Genomic DNA, 18031 nt, shown 5'->3' on the forward strand with positions numbered 1-18031 from the left:
GTTGTTGCCCTTTCAAATAATGCTGGAGGTTTATATACATGCTATTAGTGTGGCTTTCATATTGTATATTATCTGATGGGCATCAAAAAGCACTGGATTAACCCCCTTGTGTAGACAAGTCCGAGAATGCCTGTATTGAAGCTCTGAACTCAATGGGTACTGTGAGTGCACAGCTCCATTGAAAAATCAGACCATTTTTATTTAGGTGCCTAAATCTGGATTTTGTTCTCAATTTTTCAAATAAAAATCTTTGTGTCTTGACACTAAGCATAAGAACTTTCAACCCAATGAGAAACTTTTAGGATTATGTTCTAGTAAGGGTATCCAAAAAAAAAAAAAAAAATTGCTCATCCTGGAAGGATAATTACCACCATGTCTTGGCCCCATAAAGGCACAGCCTATGAAAAACTATTTCACAGTTTATTTGCAAGAAAACATGTCTGAATGATTCCTGAAAGTTCCTAGAACACATTCACTGTTTGTCTGTAATGTTTCAACTTATGTTTAAGTATTCCAATTACCAAATCAAACAAACATGACAATATTGTTTATGCATACCTTGCAACTCTGGCCCCAACGTCGTGATAAGTGCATTTAAGCAGCGACCAAGGCTCTGGTGAACTTCAGCATAAGCAGGAGGGACAGTCAACAACAACATGACAACAAGAGATAGGGTAGGTTCCACATGCACATGATACAGAGGGCCAGCTGAATCTATTATCAATGACAGAGAGTGCAGTGCCCAAGTCTGTAAAATAAAAGATGTCACACCTAAATGTAATAAAATAAACTAAGAGCTGTTTTGTGAAGTCTGTGATTAAAATAAAAATTAATACATAGGTACAACTAGTGCTCTGAAGTGGGAAGGGAGTGGATGGATGAAGAGGCTACAGACAATTTGTTCTTCATAACAAAATGTCTGGAAACTGTGGCTCTTTGATAAATATTGTAAGGAAAATTCTACATTTTGGAGTGGCACGACTGGTTAACACTGTCATTATTAGTACCCAAAAACCTCAATGACAACTGATTTCTTAGATGTAGTGTAATGTTAGTTCCCCACTAAGTGCTGTAGTTTGCAGATATAAATTATTTTTTCATAGTTTCATGAGCTAGGATGATGGAGTTACAGCAAGTATGAAGGCAGAACTGCTGAAGAGTATTTTAAATAAATAAGGGCTTGTCTACACTTACCAGGGGATTGACACGTGGTGATGGATGCATCAGCGGTCGATTGCATGGGTCTAGTGAAGACCCGCTAAATCAACCACAGACAGATCTTCCATTGACTCCTGTACTCCACCAGATCGAGAAGTGTAGGTGGAGTCGATGGGTGAGCATCTCCCATCAACATCGCATGGTGTGGACCCCGCCGTAAGTAGATCTGAACTACATCGATTTGAGTTACGCTATTCATGTAACTCAAATTGCGTAGCTTAGATCGACTTTTCCCTTTTGTGTAGACAAGGCCTTAGTCTCACTCACTTTGCCCTACATTCAAACCCATTACATGTTACTTTTGTAGTGATCCTCTGTGTATGGAGGATAGTAGGTAGAAATGATAAATTTAAGTGCACTATTCGGTCTGTTTAAAAGGGCATGTAGGATTTTTATCACCCCTCACTTAAACTTGAAGGAGTTTTGATGTATACCCCTTTTTATTTCAATGTGTGATTAAAATATCCTTCCCAGAGGGACCATGGCATATGAAGTTTTAGCTCAGGAAGAACCATCCAACTTCATCTTCACAACAATTTGACTCATACAAGCAAGCTTTCAACTGACCAAGCTGGTCTCTGTAGCTAGTGCTGCACACTAGTTACAGAGGCAAGCTATTTACTACATCATCTTTATAAAAGAAAATTGCTAGGAAGCAGACAGATTTGCAGACACAAAAAATGATACACAGATGAAAAGAAAAAGCAGCCACTATCTAATCAAGAAGAAAAGGAGTACTTGTGGCACCTTAGAGACTAACCAATTTATTTATTAGTCTCTAAGGTGCCACAAGTACTCCTTTTCTTTTTGCGAATACAGACTAACACGGCTGTTACTCTGAAACCTATCTAATCAAGCAAGATTCAGGTGAATGTACATCAAATTCAAAACAACAGTATGAATTCAGGAATTCTGCTGAAGGAATTGTTGTCTAATCTCCTCTTACATGTAAGAAGAACTTTCACTCCCCAAAAACAATTGGTTCTGTTTTAATATCTATACAAAGGGCAGATATTTTGAGTTATGTGGCCAAGTACCTGTACGTCAGGAGAAGTATTGTCCTGAGATAAGGTATAAAGGATTCCAACACATGCATTCAGGTGCTGAGTAGAGCCTATTCCTCCTAAATATCTATACAGTGATCCCAGAGCCAAAGAATGTCCTGTTCTTGACACCACATCCCTAGCAGATTTCAGCCTGTTAATTGCAAGGAGAAAAAAAGTTGTTAGAATATGTGACTACAATAGCTGATACTGCCAGGCAATCTTTTTACATAGTAGATTTCAGTGCTTTGGTTGTAGAATGCAAGCAGCAAAAGATTTTGCTAATCATTATGTTGCCAGAATTTATAAAGACATTTTAGTACTACTTATCTCCTACCCAGAATTGCACCTAAATAATTAAGGGGCATTTCTCAATTTAAACAGAGGGTTGTGAAAAACTGGTACTAGCGAGGATATGCTGACAATCTTTTAATTCTTCCTGTTGAGCCTAGAAACAGTAACATACAAGATTTTTTTCTGTAGGGGAAAAACCCACTAAATAAACTACAAAAAGTTTTATTACATTTAGGACAAAACACATGGTATGCGATTCACTTCATAATCATGTTAATTCTTCAAACATAACAAAAGCAGAAACATTGTCCAAACTAAGAAGATTGCAAATTTCTAAGCTAATCAAAAGAGTACAATAGCAAGTCCTCATTCTGCTCCCTAGATAGGATTACCATTCTTTTGTATGTGCAGTTAGGCACTGACACCCTTTTACCAACTTAATGCTTTTCAACATTTAGCCTATTACAAAGTTTCAACCAAACCAATCCAATCTTCTTGACACACCCTCAGCTGAAACTGAGCTGGCTGGACAGGATTGTAGGTCTTTTTAAAATTGACAACATTTTTAATGCAACTGTCCTGCCTTCTGAATTTTTTCTCCACATTCTTCCATCATTTTGATGCAACTATGACACAAACTCTTCTGTAAATATAGGATAGATCAAAATAATCTGGATCTTCAATTCTACACTCTAAAAGAGAAGGAACAAATTCAGGATTATGTTTCAGTCTCTTTTTCCTGCTCTGAATTCAGCCTGTAAACTAACGATACTTAGACCTCAGTGGTTCAGGAGCCAAATTAGGGATCAACATTACCCAAAAGAGCCAAATTAGTGCGAATTCATTGTTTCATTTACTACAGTACTATATATTCAGATTTAAATAGTATGTCTAGGGAAATATATAATTATTATTATTTTCACAGCAAAATGACTAAGTACTATTATTTTATGAACTACAATTGGTTAATAACATAGTAAAAACATCCTGATTGGTCAATTAAATTAGTGTTTTAATATCATATGGTGCAAAGAGACACAGTCTGAGTATCCTTGCTGTAAACGCTGTACTTGGCATCTGTCATGTTAACTAAGAAAGGGAAAGGTTTCATAGCTTCTCTGAATCACTTTTTCAATGATTGTTCTTATGTGGTTCCATTTTATTGTTGTTAATTATCTAGCTAGATTTCCAGTTTGAGACTGTGACAATAGTGTCATCAGACTGTAGTCTGCGGAATCACTCAAAAAGTTCCTTTGAGTGTTTTCCAGTCAACCAACTTCTCAAATGTGCTTTAACACTCTGCTAGGCATTACTTTTTAAACCAGAAAATTTTTAAATAGTACACTGAATACCCGCCCATACATTAGAAGTTTAGGATGACCGCACCTGAAAAGTGATTTTCTACATATTTGTTGTTTGAACAAATGGAAGCGACCTAATTTGTCATATTTTTCTTTATACTTTGGATGGCACCTTCAACAGCCTGGCCACCACATTCTGTGGTTTTCTTTTTGGACAAAGAATCAATGTGCCTCGTGTGGGCACTTGAAGTCATTTTTCATATATGACTGACCATCTTGTATTAACAAACCTCTATTCTTTTATTTCTTCAAATGCAGTATCTAGCAGTGCATGCAGGAGTTTAAAATCTTTCAGGAAATTATATGCAGGGTGAAATGCTTCAATCATTCCTTTAAATTGCTCATTAAATCGTGCTACACTGTAAGTGATACTAGTAGCATAAAACAGTATTAAAACAAATGCAATTTTTTGCCTCCCAGGTGTTTTTATGGCATGATCACACATTGATTTTTGCTATCTTTAGATGAACACAAATTGCTCCTGAATTATGCTGTTGAAGAGCTACTGGGAGGCCTGGAATAGGGACTTAAATGGTCATCACTGCTGCATTTTGACAATAAAAGTAGCATAAAATGGTCTCACTTGCCAAACTCAATATTCTGCTCTTCTTACTCTGACAAAATTTCATTTGATGTCCGAATAAACAAAGAAGCCTCTTTTCCGCATTTTGAAATGAGAAGAAATCCTTTCCATCTTGCTCCTCAACAAACTGGTTTACATGTTAGTGTAGAAGAATTATCTGCTTTCATTACTTCACTCCTTTCAATCATTGTTTCCTTCTATTTGAGGCATATTGTCTCCAATAAATTCACACATTATTGGTAATCAAACTGTAAGCATGGGCTGTCACAGAATATAGCCACGTTCACACCCTACACACTGTTGTAATTATTTTGTACATGGCATGTCTTGTGAGGTATCATTTAAAAACTTATAATTTGCCCATCTATAATATCACAGCAAATTGCACGTAGCAGCATTATATATGAAGTTATAAACATAAGCTGAAATCATGATTAAAAGTACGTTTTCCAGATAAGCCTAGGGAGAGGCTAAACCGGTTCCTCAGAAACAATGGTCAAATGGACTCCTCAGCCAGCTGTAAACAAGGCTGATTGACCGTTGCCTGTAAGTGGCCATTCTTTGGCAGGAAAGGGGACAGGAGCATCTTAGCAAAGAAACAGCATGGAGTTTCCTTCCACACAGACTACTTGTCACCTTGCTCCCAGCTGGAAATACTTCTCAAAGGGGGGACAGAATTATAAAAAGAAGAAGCAGACACCCCAAGAGACCACTCTCTTTCTCCTTCACTGCACCTGAAGATACAAAGGAAGCAGATGTTGGACTCTGGGGGAGGGGTTGTGACCTGAGAGTTTGATCAGTAATCTGTTGAAACACGTGGTGAGAAAACTTTGTTTTAAATCTAATATAATTTGTTAAATTAGGCACCAGTAAGTGTTTTATCTTTATTTTTCTTGTAATTACTTTGGACTTGTATGCCTCCTTACTTGTACTCGCTTAAAATCTCTCTCTTTGTAGTTCATAAATTAGTTTTATTGATTTCTCTACTCCACTGTGTTCAAGTTGAAGTGCCTGGGGAACTCCATTTGGGGTACCAAGTTTTGTGCATATTATTCTCTTAAATGAATAATGGATTCAGTATAGTTGTATTGTCCAGAAGAGGGATGGGCAGTACAGGACATAGGTTTCTGGGAGAAAGACTGGGAATGTATTGGGGCCACCCTGTGGTAATCTTTAAAGCTGGTAAGAGCCAAGGTGTGGCTGGCTCCTTGCAGCACACACAGACATAGCTGTGAGTGACTTACATGCTGGAGGCTGTTTGTGAGCATTCCAAGCAGGAGGCTACAGCAGTAAGGGATTGTAAAGGGCACCCCAGGGCAGGGATGACACAGCTACTCATTGGTATGGATTGTACCCTGGTATGTCACACCTGCTTTATGTTAGCTACTGTTAAAATGGGATACAATCAATACTGCTAGTATTTGTTAGTCTCTAAGGTGCCACAAGTACTCCTTTTCTTTTTAATCAATACTGTGAAAACTGAAAAATAAGACTGAGCTAGCTGGTCTTGTAGGGAACCACATTAGAAGTACTTTCCAGAAGTTTCCAGAGTTAAACAAACCAAGACTCTTAATCAGTTCCAACCCATTCCCAATTTCAGCATCAATGACCGTTTGTTCCACCCCACTAGCCACATCTTTCTCTCCAACCACCAATGATGTCATCCATTGCCCTTGCCTTCTACGTTTCTTGTCAGTTCTGGAGCTCTCCGTTTCCTAATACAGTGGTCACCAACCCTTTGATTATGATCGACTGGTCCATCCTGGGGACTCTCCAGTTGATCGCGATCTCCAGCTGCGGTGGCGCAGCGGGGCTGCTTGCTGCTGCTAAGGCAGGCTCCCTGCCTGCCGTGGCACCACACCTCTCCCGGAAGCAGCCCCGTGGGGTGGGGCAGGAGAAACCGACAGGGGTCTCCTCACGCTGCCCCTGCCTGCAAGCACCACCCCCGCAGCTCCCATTGCCCAGGAACGGGAAGCTGTGGCCAATGGCAGCTCCGGGGGGGGTGCCTGCAGAGGGGGGCATCACGCAGTGCCACATACCCCCCCCAGGGGCCGCAGGGACATGTTGGCCTCTTCCAGGAGTGGCATGGCTACATGCGCTCTACTGATTGGTGGTGTGGGGGAGGGAGGGGGGCCCGGCTTGAGATGTGGAGGAAGTGCTGATGTGCCTGAATGGAGCCGGAGCAGGCAGGGAGCCTGACTTAGCCCGGTGCACCACCGACCAGGAGCGCTGGAGGTAAGTGCCCCCTAGTGGTAGCCTGCACCCCAGCCCTGAGCCCCCTCCCGGAGCCAGCATCCCATACCCCCTCCTGCACCCTGAACCCCCTCCTGCACATTAAGTCCCTGCCCCAGCTCTGAACCCCCTCCCCGAACCTCCTCCTGCATCCCAACACTCTGCCCCAGCCCTGAGCCGCCTCCCAGAGCCAGCACCCCATATCTCCTCCTGCACCCCATACCCCCTCCTGCACCCCAACACACTGCCCCAGGCCGGAGTCCCCTCCTTCACCCATACTCCCTTCCCGAGCCCACACCCTGCACCCCAACACTTTGCCTCAGCCCGGAGCCCCCTTTTGCACACAAACTCCCTCCCAGAGCTTGCACCCTTCACCCCCTCATGTACCCCAACTCCCTGCCCCAGGCTCAGCCTGGAGCCCCCTCCAACACTGTGAACACCTTGGTCCCAGCCCAGAGCCCGAACCCTAACCCCCTACCCCAGCAGTGAAAGTGAGTGAGGGCGGGGGAGAGTGAGTGATGGAGAGAAGGGGGAATGGAGTGAGCAGGGCCTTGGGGAAGGGGCAGGGTAGATCCTGTGTTGCTTTAAATTCAGAATGTGATCTTGGGCATAAAAAGGTTCGAGACCACTGTCCTAATAGGTATAACAAGAACCTAGAGAGTCTCATAATCCGTATGTTCTTATTTATTTGTGGTAGAATTCGTTATGTGCTAGGCACTCTCCAGACACATTAGGACAATCCCTACACTTAGAGGACTCAAAATCTAAGCAGTTCCTTTTAACTTTACAATACTTAAAGTTTCCAATTACAGACTGAAATAAGAGCCTAAATGTTTCCATTATCACAGCAAACCGCCCCCCCCCCAAATGAACACTTAAAAATGTTGATATCTCCAAGTAAATACTTTCAAGTTACATAGAAATTTAAAATTAAAAAGTCCAAGAAAAAAAACCCTTGGTTTTTAAAAAATATATTCTTCCTGGCCACACCCAACCATGCCATGTAACAAGACACATTATATAAATGAATGTATTTCAAGCCTCGTTGAAGTGCAGCTATCATGAAACTAGTTAAAAACAGTTTGCCAGAAAGTTTCAGCTTTAACCCTGAATTTCCTTATTTTTGTCAGAAATATCTCACAAATATTAAAACCATTTTTGTGTATAAATTACCTTCAAATCAGGCTTAGTTTCTGTATTTTTTAAAGATTTGATAAATCTTATTTATGCCATTTAATAAAAGTATAATGTTGACAGAAAATGATGTGCCTACTTTGTCCTTACAAATTTAACTTTTTACAAGTTTACCCTAGTGCAGATAACCTGTATAGAGTCCTCTGCAGCATGTTAGCTTTGTGGTGAGGTTGAGCTGGGGAAGCTAGGGTGACCAGACAGCAAGTGTGAAAAATCGAGACGGGGGTGGGGGGTAATAGGCCCCTATGTAAGACAAAGCCCCAAATAATTGGACTGTCCCTATAAAATCTGTCAACCTAGGGGGAGCTGTCGGTAGAATGAACACCCAGGTAGGCCTCCACACATCTTCCATGTTGTCTCCTTGCCACTACTGCATAAGCCAACACAGAAAACTTTTTCCTTCACAGATCAGAGTACCAGTATAGCAGAAGCTGCACTGAGATGAATGCTGTGGCCCTGGGTTTGAGGATGGATTTTTACCTATCTGGTCTCCCTCAAATCCCAGTACTTTACCTACATAATGACCAAGTGCTCATGCTTTCATAGAATAGAATATCAGGGTTGGAAGGGACCTCAGGAGGTCATTTAGTCCAACCCCCTGCTCAAAGCAGGACCTCACTTTATGTGAGTGAAGTGATTTTTACCCATGTGAATGTGACACACACACACAATTACCATGCCCTCACTGCATTTTTCACTTTTATGCATCTGATGAAGTGAGCTATAGCTTACAAAAGCTTATGCTCAAACAAATTGGTTAGTCTCTAAGGTGCCACAAGGACTCCTTTTCTTCATACTATTACAGTGATATGTTACAATGATATACAGTAGAACCTCAGAGTTACAAAAATCAGAGTTACAAACTGACCGGCCAACCACACACCCCATTTGGAACCGAAAGTACACAAATAAGCAGCAGCAGAGACACCCCCGCAAAAAGAGACAAATACAGTATAGTATTGGTATTAAACGCAAACTACTAAAAAAAAAAAGGGGGGGGGGTTTAAAAAAAGATTTAACAAAGTAAGGTAACTGTTTCTGTGCTTATTTAATTTAAATTAAGATGGTTAAAAGCTGCATTTTTCCTTTGCATAATAAAGTTTAAAGCTGTATTAAGTCAATGTTCAGCTGTAAATTTTGAAAGAAACTGTGACAAAGTTCCTCCTCTACCTTGGTGGGTCTTGCACTTATTGGCAGATTGGCTCGCCTTGGAGCTTCACAGCAGCCCTCAGCTTGGCTGTTTTTCTGAATTCAAAGTCCAGATCAACTCCTCCTGTGTCTGATCAGGAGTTGGGAGGTTTGGGGGGAACCTGGGCCCGCCCTCTACTCTGGGTTCCAGCCCAGGGCCCTGTGGAATGGAGCTGTCTACAGTGCCTCCTGGAACAGCTGCGCGACAGCTACAACTCCCTGGGCTACTTCCCCATGGCCTCCTCCCAACACCTTCTCTATCCTCACCATAGGACCTTCCTTTTCGTGTCCGAAAATGCTTGTACTCCTCAGTCCTCCAACAGTCCACGTTCTCACTCTCAGCTCCTAGTGCCTCTTGCTCCCAGCTCCTCACACGCACACCACAAACTGAAGTGAGCTCCTTTTTAAAACCCAGGTGCCCTGATTAGCCTGCCTTAATTGATTCTAGCAGCTTCTTGATTGGCTGCAGGTGTTCTAATCAGCCTGTCTGTCTTAATTGTCTCCAGAAGGTTCCTGCTTGTTCTGGAACTGCCCCTGTTACCTTACCCAGGGAAAAGGGACCTACTTAACCTGGGGCTAATATATCTGCCTTCTATTATTCTCCTGTAGCCATCTGGCCAGACCCTGTCACAAACCATAAAATTTTGTTTAGCGTTACAAACACTGTCCCGGAAGTGTTCATAACTCTGAGGTTCTACTGTGTTAAAAATGGTGCAGCAGCCAAATTTCAAGTCTTTAGATTTACCTGACTCAACTTCCATGGATGCCTGCATAATTTCTTTCTTTAACAGGCCTTTTTATAGTAACAGAAGCACAAGTTATGTGCATAAATTTGGCAATACTTTTGCCATGCATTTAAATGTATCCAAGATTCAACCACAGATAAGTTATTTTATAGGAATAAACTTCCTTTAAAATATTACAAATATTTAAGCCATGTTGAGTTTGCAAGTATTTGTATAAATTTGAGCAAATGACAACTTAATGCAAACATTTTTTAAAATGACTTACTTGTCAAAACTAACTTGGGCCAACCCAGCAGTGAAGGCACTGTCAGCAACCACTTGTGCCAGTCTGGCCAAAGATTCTGCAGCAGCACATCTTAAAAGTGGGTTATTGCTTTCCAAGGCAGCCATTACTAAAGTCAGTGCAGGTCTTCTAACTTCTTCTGGACCTAAACTTCCCTTGCAGCTAGCCAAGTGCTAAAAATAAATTAACATTTTAATTGGTAAAACTGCATAATAAAGAACATTTTCCCTTTTAAATATTACATGACTCAGCAATAAAAACAAACATACATAAACATTTAATCTGGTTTTCTCAGAGAACACACTCTATTTAATATCACTCAACTATGCGGCAAGTATATTTTTGCTACTGACATGTATGGCCTCGAGGGAAGTGTAGTATACACTGATAAGCAACGTAATACACTCAAGGCATGACACTTCCACCATTTCAAAAATAATCCTGATAAAAAAATTAATGAATGGGCTTTTCTCCTGGAGTAGTCTACAATAAGTAAATGCTTGTAACAGAAAACCTGGGAAAGAACATTAGGATGAAAAGCACGTAAAGAAAATAAAATAATAATATAGATTTTAAAAGTTCTGAGAGCACATGCATGTGATTGAGGCTGATAGAGAGCATTTGATAAAAACACTAGAATTCATTCAAGCAGTGTCCAATGAAAATAGGAATTGTCACACTTCCTGTGGACTGGGACCTGGCTATTTCAGAAGCCAGCTGAGTCTCTGCAACTTTCCTAACAGAGCTGTATTCCAGTGACAATGCAGATAGATAGATCCAGACACAGACTACCTGGTACTCTATTTAAAGTGTTCCATGGAACTATGTAACGTCTTTGCCAGAAGATCATACTAAGCCCAAACCTGATAGCATTCAGATTGAAAAGCACAACATACCTGTAGAATAAAGAAATTATGTTCATTAAAAAAAAAAACAACAACAACAAATCAGGCCTGGTAGGAAATTAAGTTGCATAACTACGTCACCTAGGGGTTTGAAAAATCCACACCCAGGAGCGACACAATTAAACTGACCTAACTCCTGGTCTAGGCAGTGCCAGGTCGATAGCAGAATTCTTCTATCAACCCAGCTACCACTTCTCTTGGAGGTAGATCAGCTAGGCTGATGGGATTTTAAGTGTAGACAAGCCCTCATTATGAACAGACACCCTCTTCTGAAATTTAGCAGAGCCGGAAGATCATGTCCACACAGAATTTTAAGGAAATCTCCACCTTTTGCTGTAGCATCTGAGTTTTATCATCACACTGTTCACATCTGACTACGCCTATTCTGGTGAATACCAGTGGAACTGCACAGGTGTGAGAGCAATGGTGAGAGATGTCCCTAAAACTCTCAAAGTAGATGCAGCCAGAGAGGAAAGCATAATTTGCACTTCTATAATTTTCCATAATTCTGTTTGCCACTTAAGATAGTTAAGGGGCCTATCACCATAGTATCCAAGGGCAGACTAGATAACACTAATGCAGAAAATATAACAGGTCCCTTTATGATGACAATGGCTAATTTTACCTAATATCAGCACATCCAGAGAAAGAAAACATCCCTAATTATATTTACAGATAGAAGAAAACTGGAAAGTTACATGAGAGCTAGGCATAAAGCATCTAACAGCCAAAAGGTCTACAAGAAAAGAAAAGTGACAATCAACTCCAGAGAAAGAAAAGGAGTACTTGTGCACCTTAGAGATGAACAAATTTATTTGAGCATAAACTTTTGTGGGCTAAAACCCACTTCATCAGATGCATGCAGTGGAAAATACAGGAGGAAGATATATATATACATACAGAGAACATGAAACAATGGGCGTTCTCATACACACTATAAAGAGAGTGATCAGGTAAGGTGAGCTATTACCAGCAGGAGAGAAAAAATGATAATCAAGATAGGCCATTTCCAGCAGTTGACAAGAACATGTGAGGAACAGTAGGGGGAAAAATAAACATGCGGAAATAGTTTTACTTTGTGTAATGACACATCCACTCCCAGTCTTTATTCAAGCCTAAGTTAATGGTGTCCAGTTTGCAAATTAATTCCAATTCAGCAGTCTCTCGTTGGAGTCTGTTTTTGAAGTTTTTTTGTTGTAATATTGCCACTTTTAGGTCTGTAATAGAGTGACCAGGGAGATTGAAGTGTTCTCCGATGGGTTTTTGAATGTTATAATTCTTGAGGTCTGATTTGTGTCCATTTATTCTTTTACGTAGAGACTGTCCGGTTTGGCCAATGTACAGGGCAGAGGGGCATTGCTGGCACATGATGGCATATATCACATTGGCAGATGTGCAGGTGAACGAGCCTCAGATAGTGTGGCTGATGTGATTAGGCCCTATGACGGTGTCCCCTGAATAGATACGTGGACACCGTTGGCAACAGGCTTTGTTGCAAGGATAGGTTCCTGGGTTAGTGTTTTTGTTGTGTGGCGTGTGGTTGCTGGTGAGTATTTGCTTCAGGTTGGGGGGCTGTCTGTAAGCAAGGACTGGCCTGCTGGTAATAGCTCACCTTAACTGATCACTCTTGTTATAGTGTGTATGATAACACCCATTGTTTAATGTTCTCTGTGTGTATATATATATATCTTCCTACTGTATTTTCCACTGTATGCATCCGATGAAGTGGGTTTTAGCCCACAAAAGCTTATGCTCCAATAAATTTGTTCGTCTCTAAGGTGCCACAAGTACTCTGTTCTTTTTGCAGATACAGACTAACATAGCTGCTACTCTGAAAAATATATGTATATTTTTCAATTTATACCAAACATAAAAGGCAGGTAATTAACTCAGTCTGTAATATTTTGTTATACTACTCTGAAACATCAAACAGAGGAACGATGAATTGACCAAAGGGAAACATTTTTATCAAAATATAATGCACTTTCAGGAAACATACGTAAGATTTTAATGGGAAAAGTAAAAATGACCCTTTGTACATCCACATATTTGGAAAGGTGAACCATCCTGGTGTTTTGACACGGAGTCATTTCCAAATGAACATGCTATACAGCTACAATGATGACTACTCATGCTGCAAGAGGAGAGACACGTTTCAGTTAGCCTCTGAAATGTACATAAAAGTATTTTTGGCCTATTTTTCTTCTCACTTTCACCACTTCCACTGACTTCACTGTAGTTACTCCACTTTTACCCCAGAATCAGGTCCTGTGTTTCGAGGGTTTTTTGTTTGTTTTTTTGAGAGAGAGTTTTACCAGACATTTTACCATTCTAGTGGTTTTTCTCTGAATGAGATAACCACTTGCACTGGCAATATTAGTTGACCGATCCCTCTGCCTCCTCTGGTCTGTGATGGTGTACTGCCTCCTGCTCCACCCTCATTTCTTTCTTCCTTCCCTCCTGAGTGCTGCTATCTACACTTCCTGACATCCAATATCAGCATGCCTATTCCCATAGTTTCCAGCTGTGAACAGGGTGTTCCTAGAGCACTGCTACTGAAGAATCTGTTTTAATGGATAGGAGCACTACAGGACTGGTTTCAGCATCTCCATTCTTTTCTCCACAGGGCACTAATAGGACAGTGAGTGGGAATCGTCCCCCACTGGCAGCATGCTACAGAGTTGCTCCAGGTGCCAAAGAAAGAGAGCAAGATCCCTACATCCATGCCAACAGAGTCCAAACTAGCACTTCATGCAGTTAGGCTTTCCTTACACTCGCCAATAGCTGGATACGGGACACTAGATGGGGAGGGCTCCAAGTTACTACAGAAATTTTTTTCCCAGGTGTCTGGCTGGGATGTGCTCATGGTCTAACTGGTCACCATATTTGGGGTTGGAAAGGAATTTTTCCCCAAGTCACATTGGGGTTTGGGGATTTTTTTTTGCCTTTCTCTGCACTTGTTGGTTTGCCCTAGAGTAAATGGTGGAATCTTTGTAACTTTAAAGTTACACTTTAAACGTAAAGTCCTTAAAACAAGACTTGATGACTTCAGTAGCTCAGCCAGAGGTTATGAACCTATTACAGGAGTAGGCAGGTTGGCCTGCAAGGTGCAGAAGGTCAGACTAGATTATCATGATGGTCCCTTCTGGCCTTAAAGTTTATGAGATAAAGATAAACCCACTGCATCAATTTTTCCTCTGGCATAGTAGAGCCCTACTAACTCCTTTTCAAAGTGAAGTATAAACCCTGCCCTCCCTTACTAACTGGGCATTAGAAGAGCTTGCAAAGGATTCCTCCCTCTTTCATTGCAAGAGGAAAAAATGGTCACTGAGACCTCCCCTTCACTGGCGGGGAAAATGCCACACACATACACTTCAGAGAGAAAGGAGTGGGAGGAACAATATGCAGAAACCCATTTCCACAAAAAAGAATCTTCTGATGGGAGAGACAGAAAAAGGAAGCTAAAGATTCAGTAGTAAGGACACAGGAGACAGAAAATAACGAGAGAGAGAGATAGATAGCAGGGATAAAGGCTACAAAGAAAACACAGGAAAAGAAAAAGATGCTGAAAGGACAACCTTAATGAGAAAATTCAGTGGGGCAAAAAGGGGAGAGGATATTTCTCCTGAAAGACAAAATCAGAGTCAAGAAAATTAAAGGAAAGAAAGAAATCTCTAGACAGCAAGGAGAAAAAAAATACGTGTGGTCTAGACTAACATTTTAGACAAACACTTTCTATACTACTAGAAAGAAAGCCAAAGAAGGGAAGAATGAAAGTGAGAGATGGACAGAGACAAGGAAATGTGAATAAAAAAAGGAAGGAAGGCAGAACAAACAAAACAGTCATATAGCTACTAGGCTACTTTATTTTACTTCCAGTCTAGTATTTTATTTCTCTGCTAGAGGAGGGGAGATAAGAAATAAGGGAAGGTCCAACTGTGATCCCCAGGGGTTTAGGAAGGTGGGAATCTTCAAGAAGATATTCAGTCTGAGAGGCTGTTAGGGTTGTGGGCTCCACCAACAGTTTATTTTTCATATTTGAAGACTGATCCTCAGATTGGTTCATAAATTAAAACTGGTTACTGGAAACGATTACAGAAATGTTACCCTGGTAGGGCAAGATATGAACTTAAACTGAATGACATCAAGTTTTAGCATCAAAACCAATATTTATAAAAAGAGCAGATTTACCTTCAGAAAACTAGAAAATGCTGATACAATGTTTAGTTGTACTGTCTGCTGTCGTGCTCCTTTTGTTTGTTTTATGGACGCCAACAGTTTGTCTAACACTTGGAGCCTTAAACCAAAAAAAGAAAAAAATATTGGTCAAGCCTTTTTTTTTTTTAAACATCAAACAAAATCTTCAGATTATGGAAGCATTTGAGGAGCAAATGCAATGCTCCAAGCCTCAAGTGACTTCCCATATCCTACCATCACTATACAGTGGTGGCTTCTCATCAACTAATTTACACGCCAGTAGTTTGAAGTCAGCAGAGAAGCATTTTAATTCAGATTCCTGTCATTTGTTTTATAGATAAAAAGAATATTATCCACTCTATCAGCTCTGTCTGGTATTGTACATACTTCAGGACAAGGACTACAATATTTGGGCAATGCATGTTTACCTTTTTACAAGGCCTTGTACATACATAAAACAACATAATGCTGAAGACAGGTTCAAGGAAGTAACAAAACTCTAGAAGGAAGCTTTAGAGGACTACATCACCACCAAAATAAGTTAAGATAGAACACTCTTTCTAAGCTCCTTTTCTGAAGTAATATTCTCCAGATTTTCTCTTATTCCTTTCCCATCCTACTCTTTTGACTTTTAATTTACTTTGCTACATCCTCCTGCATGCACACACAGAGATCCCTTTCTTGCCTCTGCTTGACATCTCTGCCCACAAGATTTTTTTGTATTCCATATCAGCACATGTACTTCCACTATCCTTATGTACTTTTTTTGTCCTTGCTTCTACAACAGGATATTTATTTATAGATCATCTTTCATTATCTGATTACCAATGAGTGGTTCCTATTAAAGAGGCCTGGGTGTCTGGGAATGGTATAGTTTGGGATGCCTTATGGGCACAAAATTATAAGCAGTTATCTACATCCACCAGTGGAGGTCATGAGAAATAGATAAAGGAAAAAAACAAGACAAAAATAGCAAGGAGAAAAACAGAGAGAGAGAGAGAGAAGAGAGACCAGACACGCAGAAAAGAGCAAAACATAGAAAAGTAAAGTTAGTGAACCGAGAATAAGGAGAGAGATGGTGATAACTACACAGGAACGTATTTTGCGAAGTATTGTGGTAATGGTGCAAAGAAAGATATATGTATGTAAGTATTTGGGGATGGTGTGGGCAGGAAAGGACAATGAGATATCAGATGGGTCATGGGAATGGAGGGAGATTGAGTGGCTTTCTTTCTTTCAAGACAAAATACTGCATTAACTGGTTGATTCTTGCTAAAGCCCAGAGAATCAGCCAATTCCTATCTTATACCATCTCATTTAAAAGACCATATCACACACTACCATCTTTTTTCTGATTTAATAACCCTGGACAAGATTTCCTTCAGATCCTTCAATGCTTGCTACTTAGTCAGCCACAGCAGCTGCCCGATAGTGACTCAAAGCAGGGCTACTGCATACTATGGTACTGCAGCATTCCCAATTTATGCTGGCCAAGAAGTGAGATTCAGGACCCCTAAAATGAGCTCTCCTCCTTGCATAGAATTACAGAGCATAATCACTAGCAATCATGCTCATTTCAGGATTAATTGTACAGTACTTTGAAAATGCAAAACATTATAAGTGATACCATTTATCCTCAATCAAATCTTATATATTCTAAGTAAATATTTTATTGTTGTTATATTTTTGTATTTAAAAATGGAGAATGACCAACAGCACGAAAAAGTGTTGATATTTCTCATTCAACATTCAATACTATCATAAAGCTAAATCAAAACAACTTTTTAAAAAACAGAACAAAGCTTTGTGGCGTCCGTTATGTTCTCGTGTGGTTGCAAATTACTGTTTTAGGGTACATATTCTTGTTTCTTTTAGACTTTTCAAATGACTTTATTTTCCTTATTACTTTTCTAATTACAGCCTTAAAGATATTTTTAGCCTGTCGTTGTTAAGGATAGAGGATTATATTTTACTGTGATTTCCCACCCTTTCCCCCCTCATGTTCAAGAGCCCTTATAACAATTTGTATGCAATACAATCCTCTCAAGACAAATTTTATATTTATCTGGAAAAAGAACTGTTAATGTACAATGTTCAGTATTAAAAGACTACTACTAAGCATGGAAAGAAAACAGGCATTAAGAATCGTCCTCCTAAGACATTTTATAATACTTTATACATTTTCCATCCATGTTTAATTGACAGAGAAACACTGTATCTCATTCACGTGCTATGTAACTGTGACACTGAGTACCTTTCCCAGACCTGAAGAACACGGTGTAAACTTGAAAACTTGTCTCTTTCACCAACAGAAGCTGGTCCAATAAAAGATATTACGTCGCCCATCTTGTCTGTGCAATATAATGGTCCATTTTACTGGTTCTTTCTTTTCAGCAATACCAGTAACTGCAGACTGAGAGCTGAAATTTTCAGACTGTACATAAACTTCAGCCATAAATCTATTTTTTTAGCTCACGAAAATTCCCTTCATAATTCATACCTTCTATATTCATGAACCTTTAGTCTATATTTTCCATAAGATTTTAAACATTCTGACTCTCTTTAGGCTCTGTTTAACTAATGGTGAATTTAAGTCAATACTTTACCTTTGAGATTCTGGTACATGGGAAAATATAACTCCAAAGAGACGGACTGCAGCACTGATAACAGATAGTGCGGGAGGTAGAGGTTTAGGCACTGAATCACCTTCTGCAGCTTTCTCATAAATTGAATAAGGGTCATACTCCAGGCTTCCTCCAGCTATATTGCTACCTAAGAGGAGCTGCA

At 40.2% G+C, this 18031-nt stretch overlaps 1 protein-coding gene across 5 annotated transcripts in view; it reads right to left on the reverse strand.

Annotated features, from left to right (window-relative positions):
• The window catches only part of HEATR5A (HEAT repeat containing 5A), a 126296-nt gene that overhangs the window by 52987 nt on the left and 55278 nt on the right, over positions 1-18031 (reverse strand). For all 5 annotated transcript variants that reach the window (XM_084630957.1, XM_084630958.1, XM_084630961.1 and 2 more), the window contains 5 exons: positions 17851-18026; positions 15239-15344; positions 10125-10315; positions 2256-2415; positions 559-748 (listed from right to left, as the gene is read on the reverse strand). In XM_084630957.1, the coding sequence (XP_084487083.1) occupies positions 559-748; positions 2256-2415; positions 10125-10315; positions 15239-15344; positions 17851-18026 (823 nt within the window). The remainder of the gene's footprint in view (positions 1-558; positions 749-2255; positions 2416-10124; positions 10316-15238; positions 15345-17850; positions 18027-18031) is intronic.

Source organism: Lepidochelys olivacea (genome assembly GCF_965140295.1).
Source record: "Lepidochelys olivacea isolate rLepOli2 genome assembly, chromosome: 6".
Classification (NCBI taxonomy): domain Eukaryota; kingdom Metazoa; phylum Chordata; order Testudines; family Cheloniidae; genus Lepidochelys; species Lepidochelys olivacea.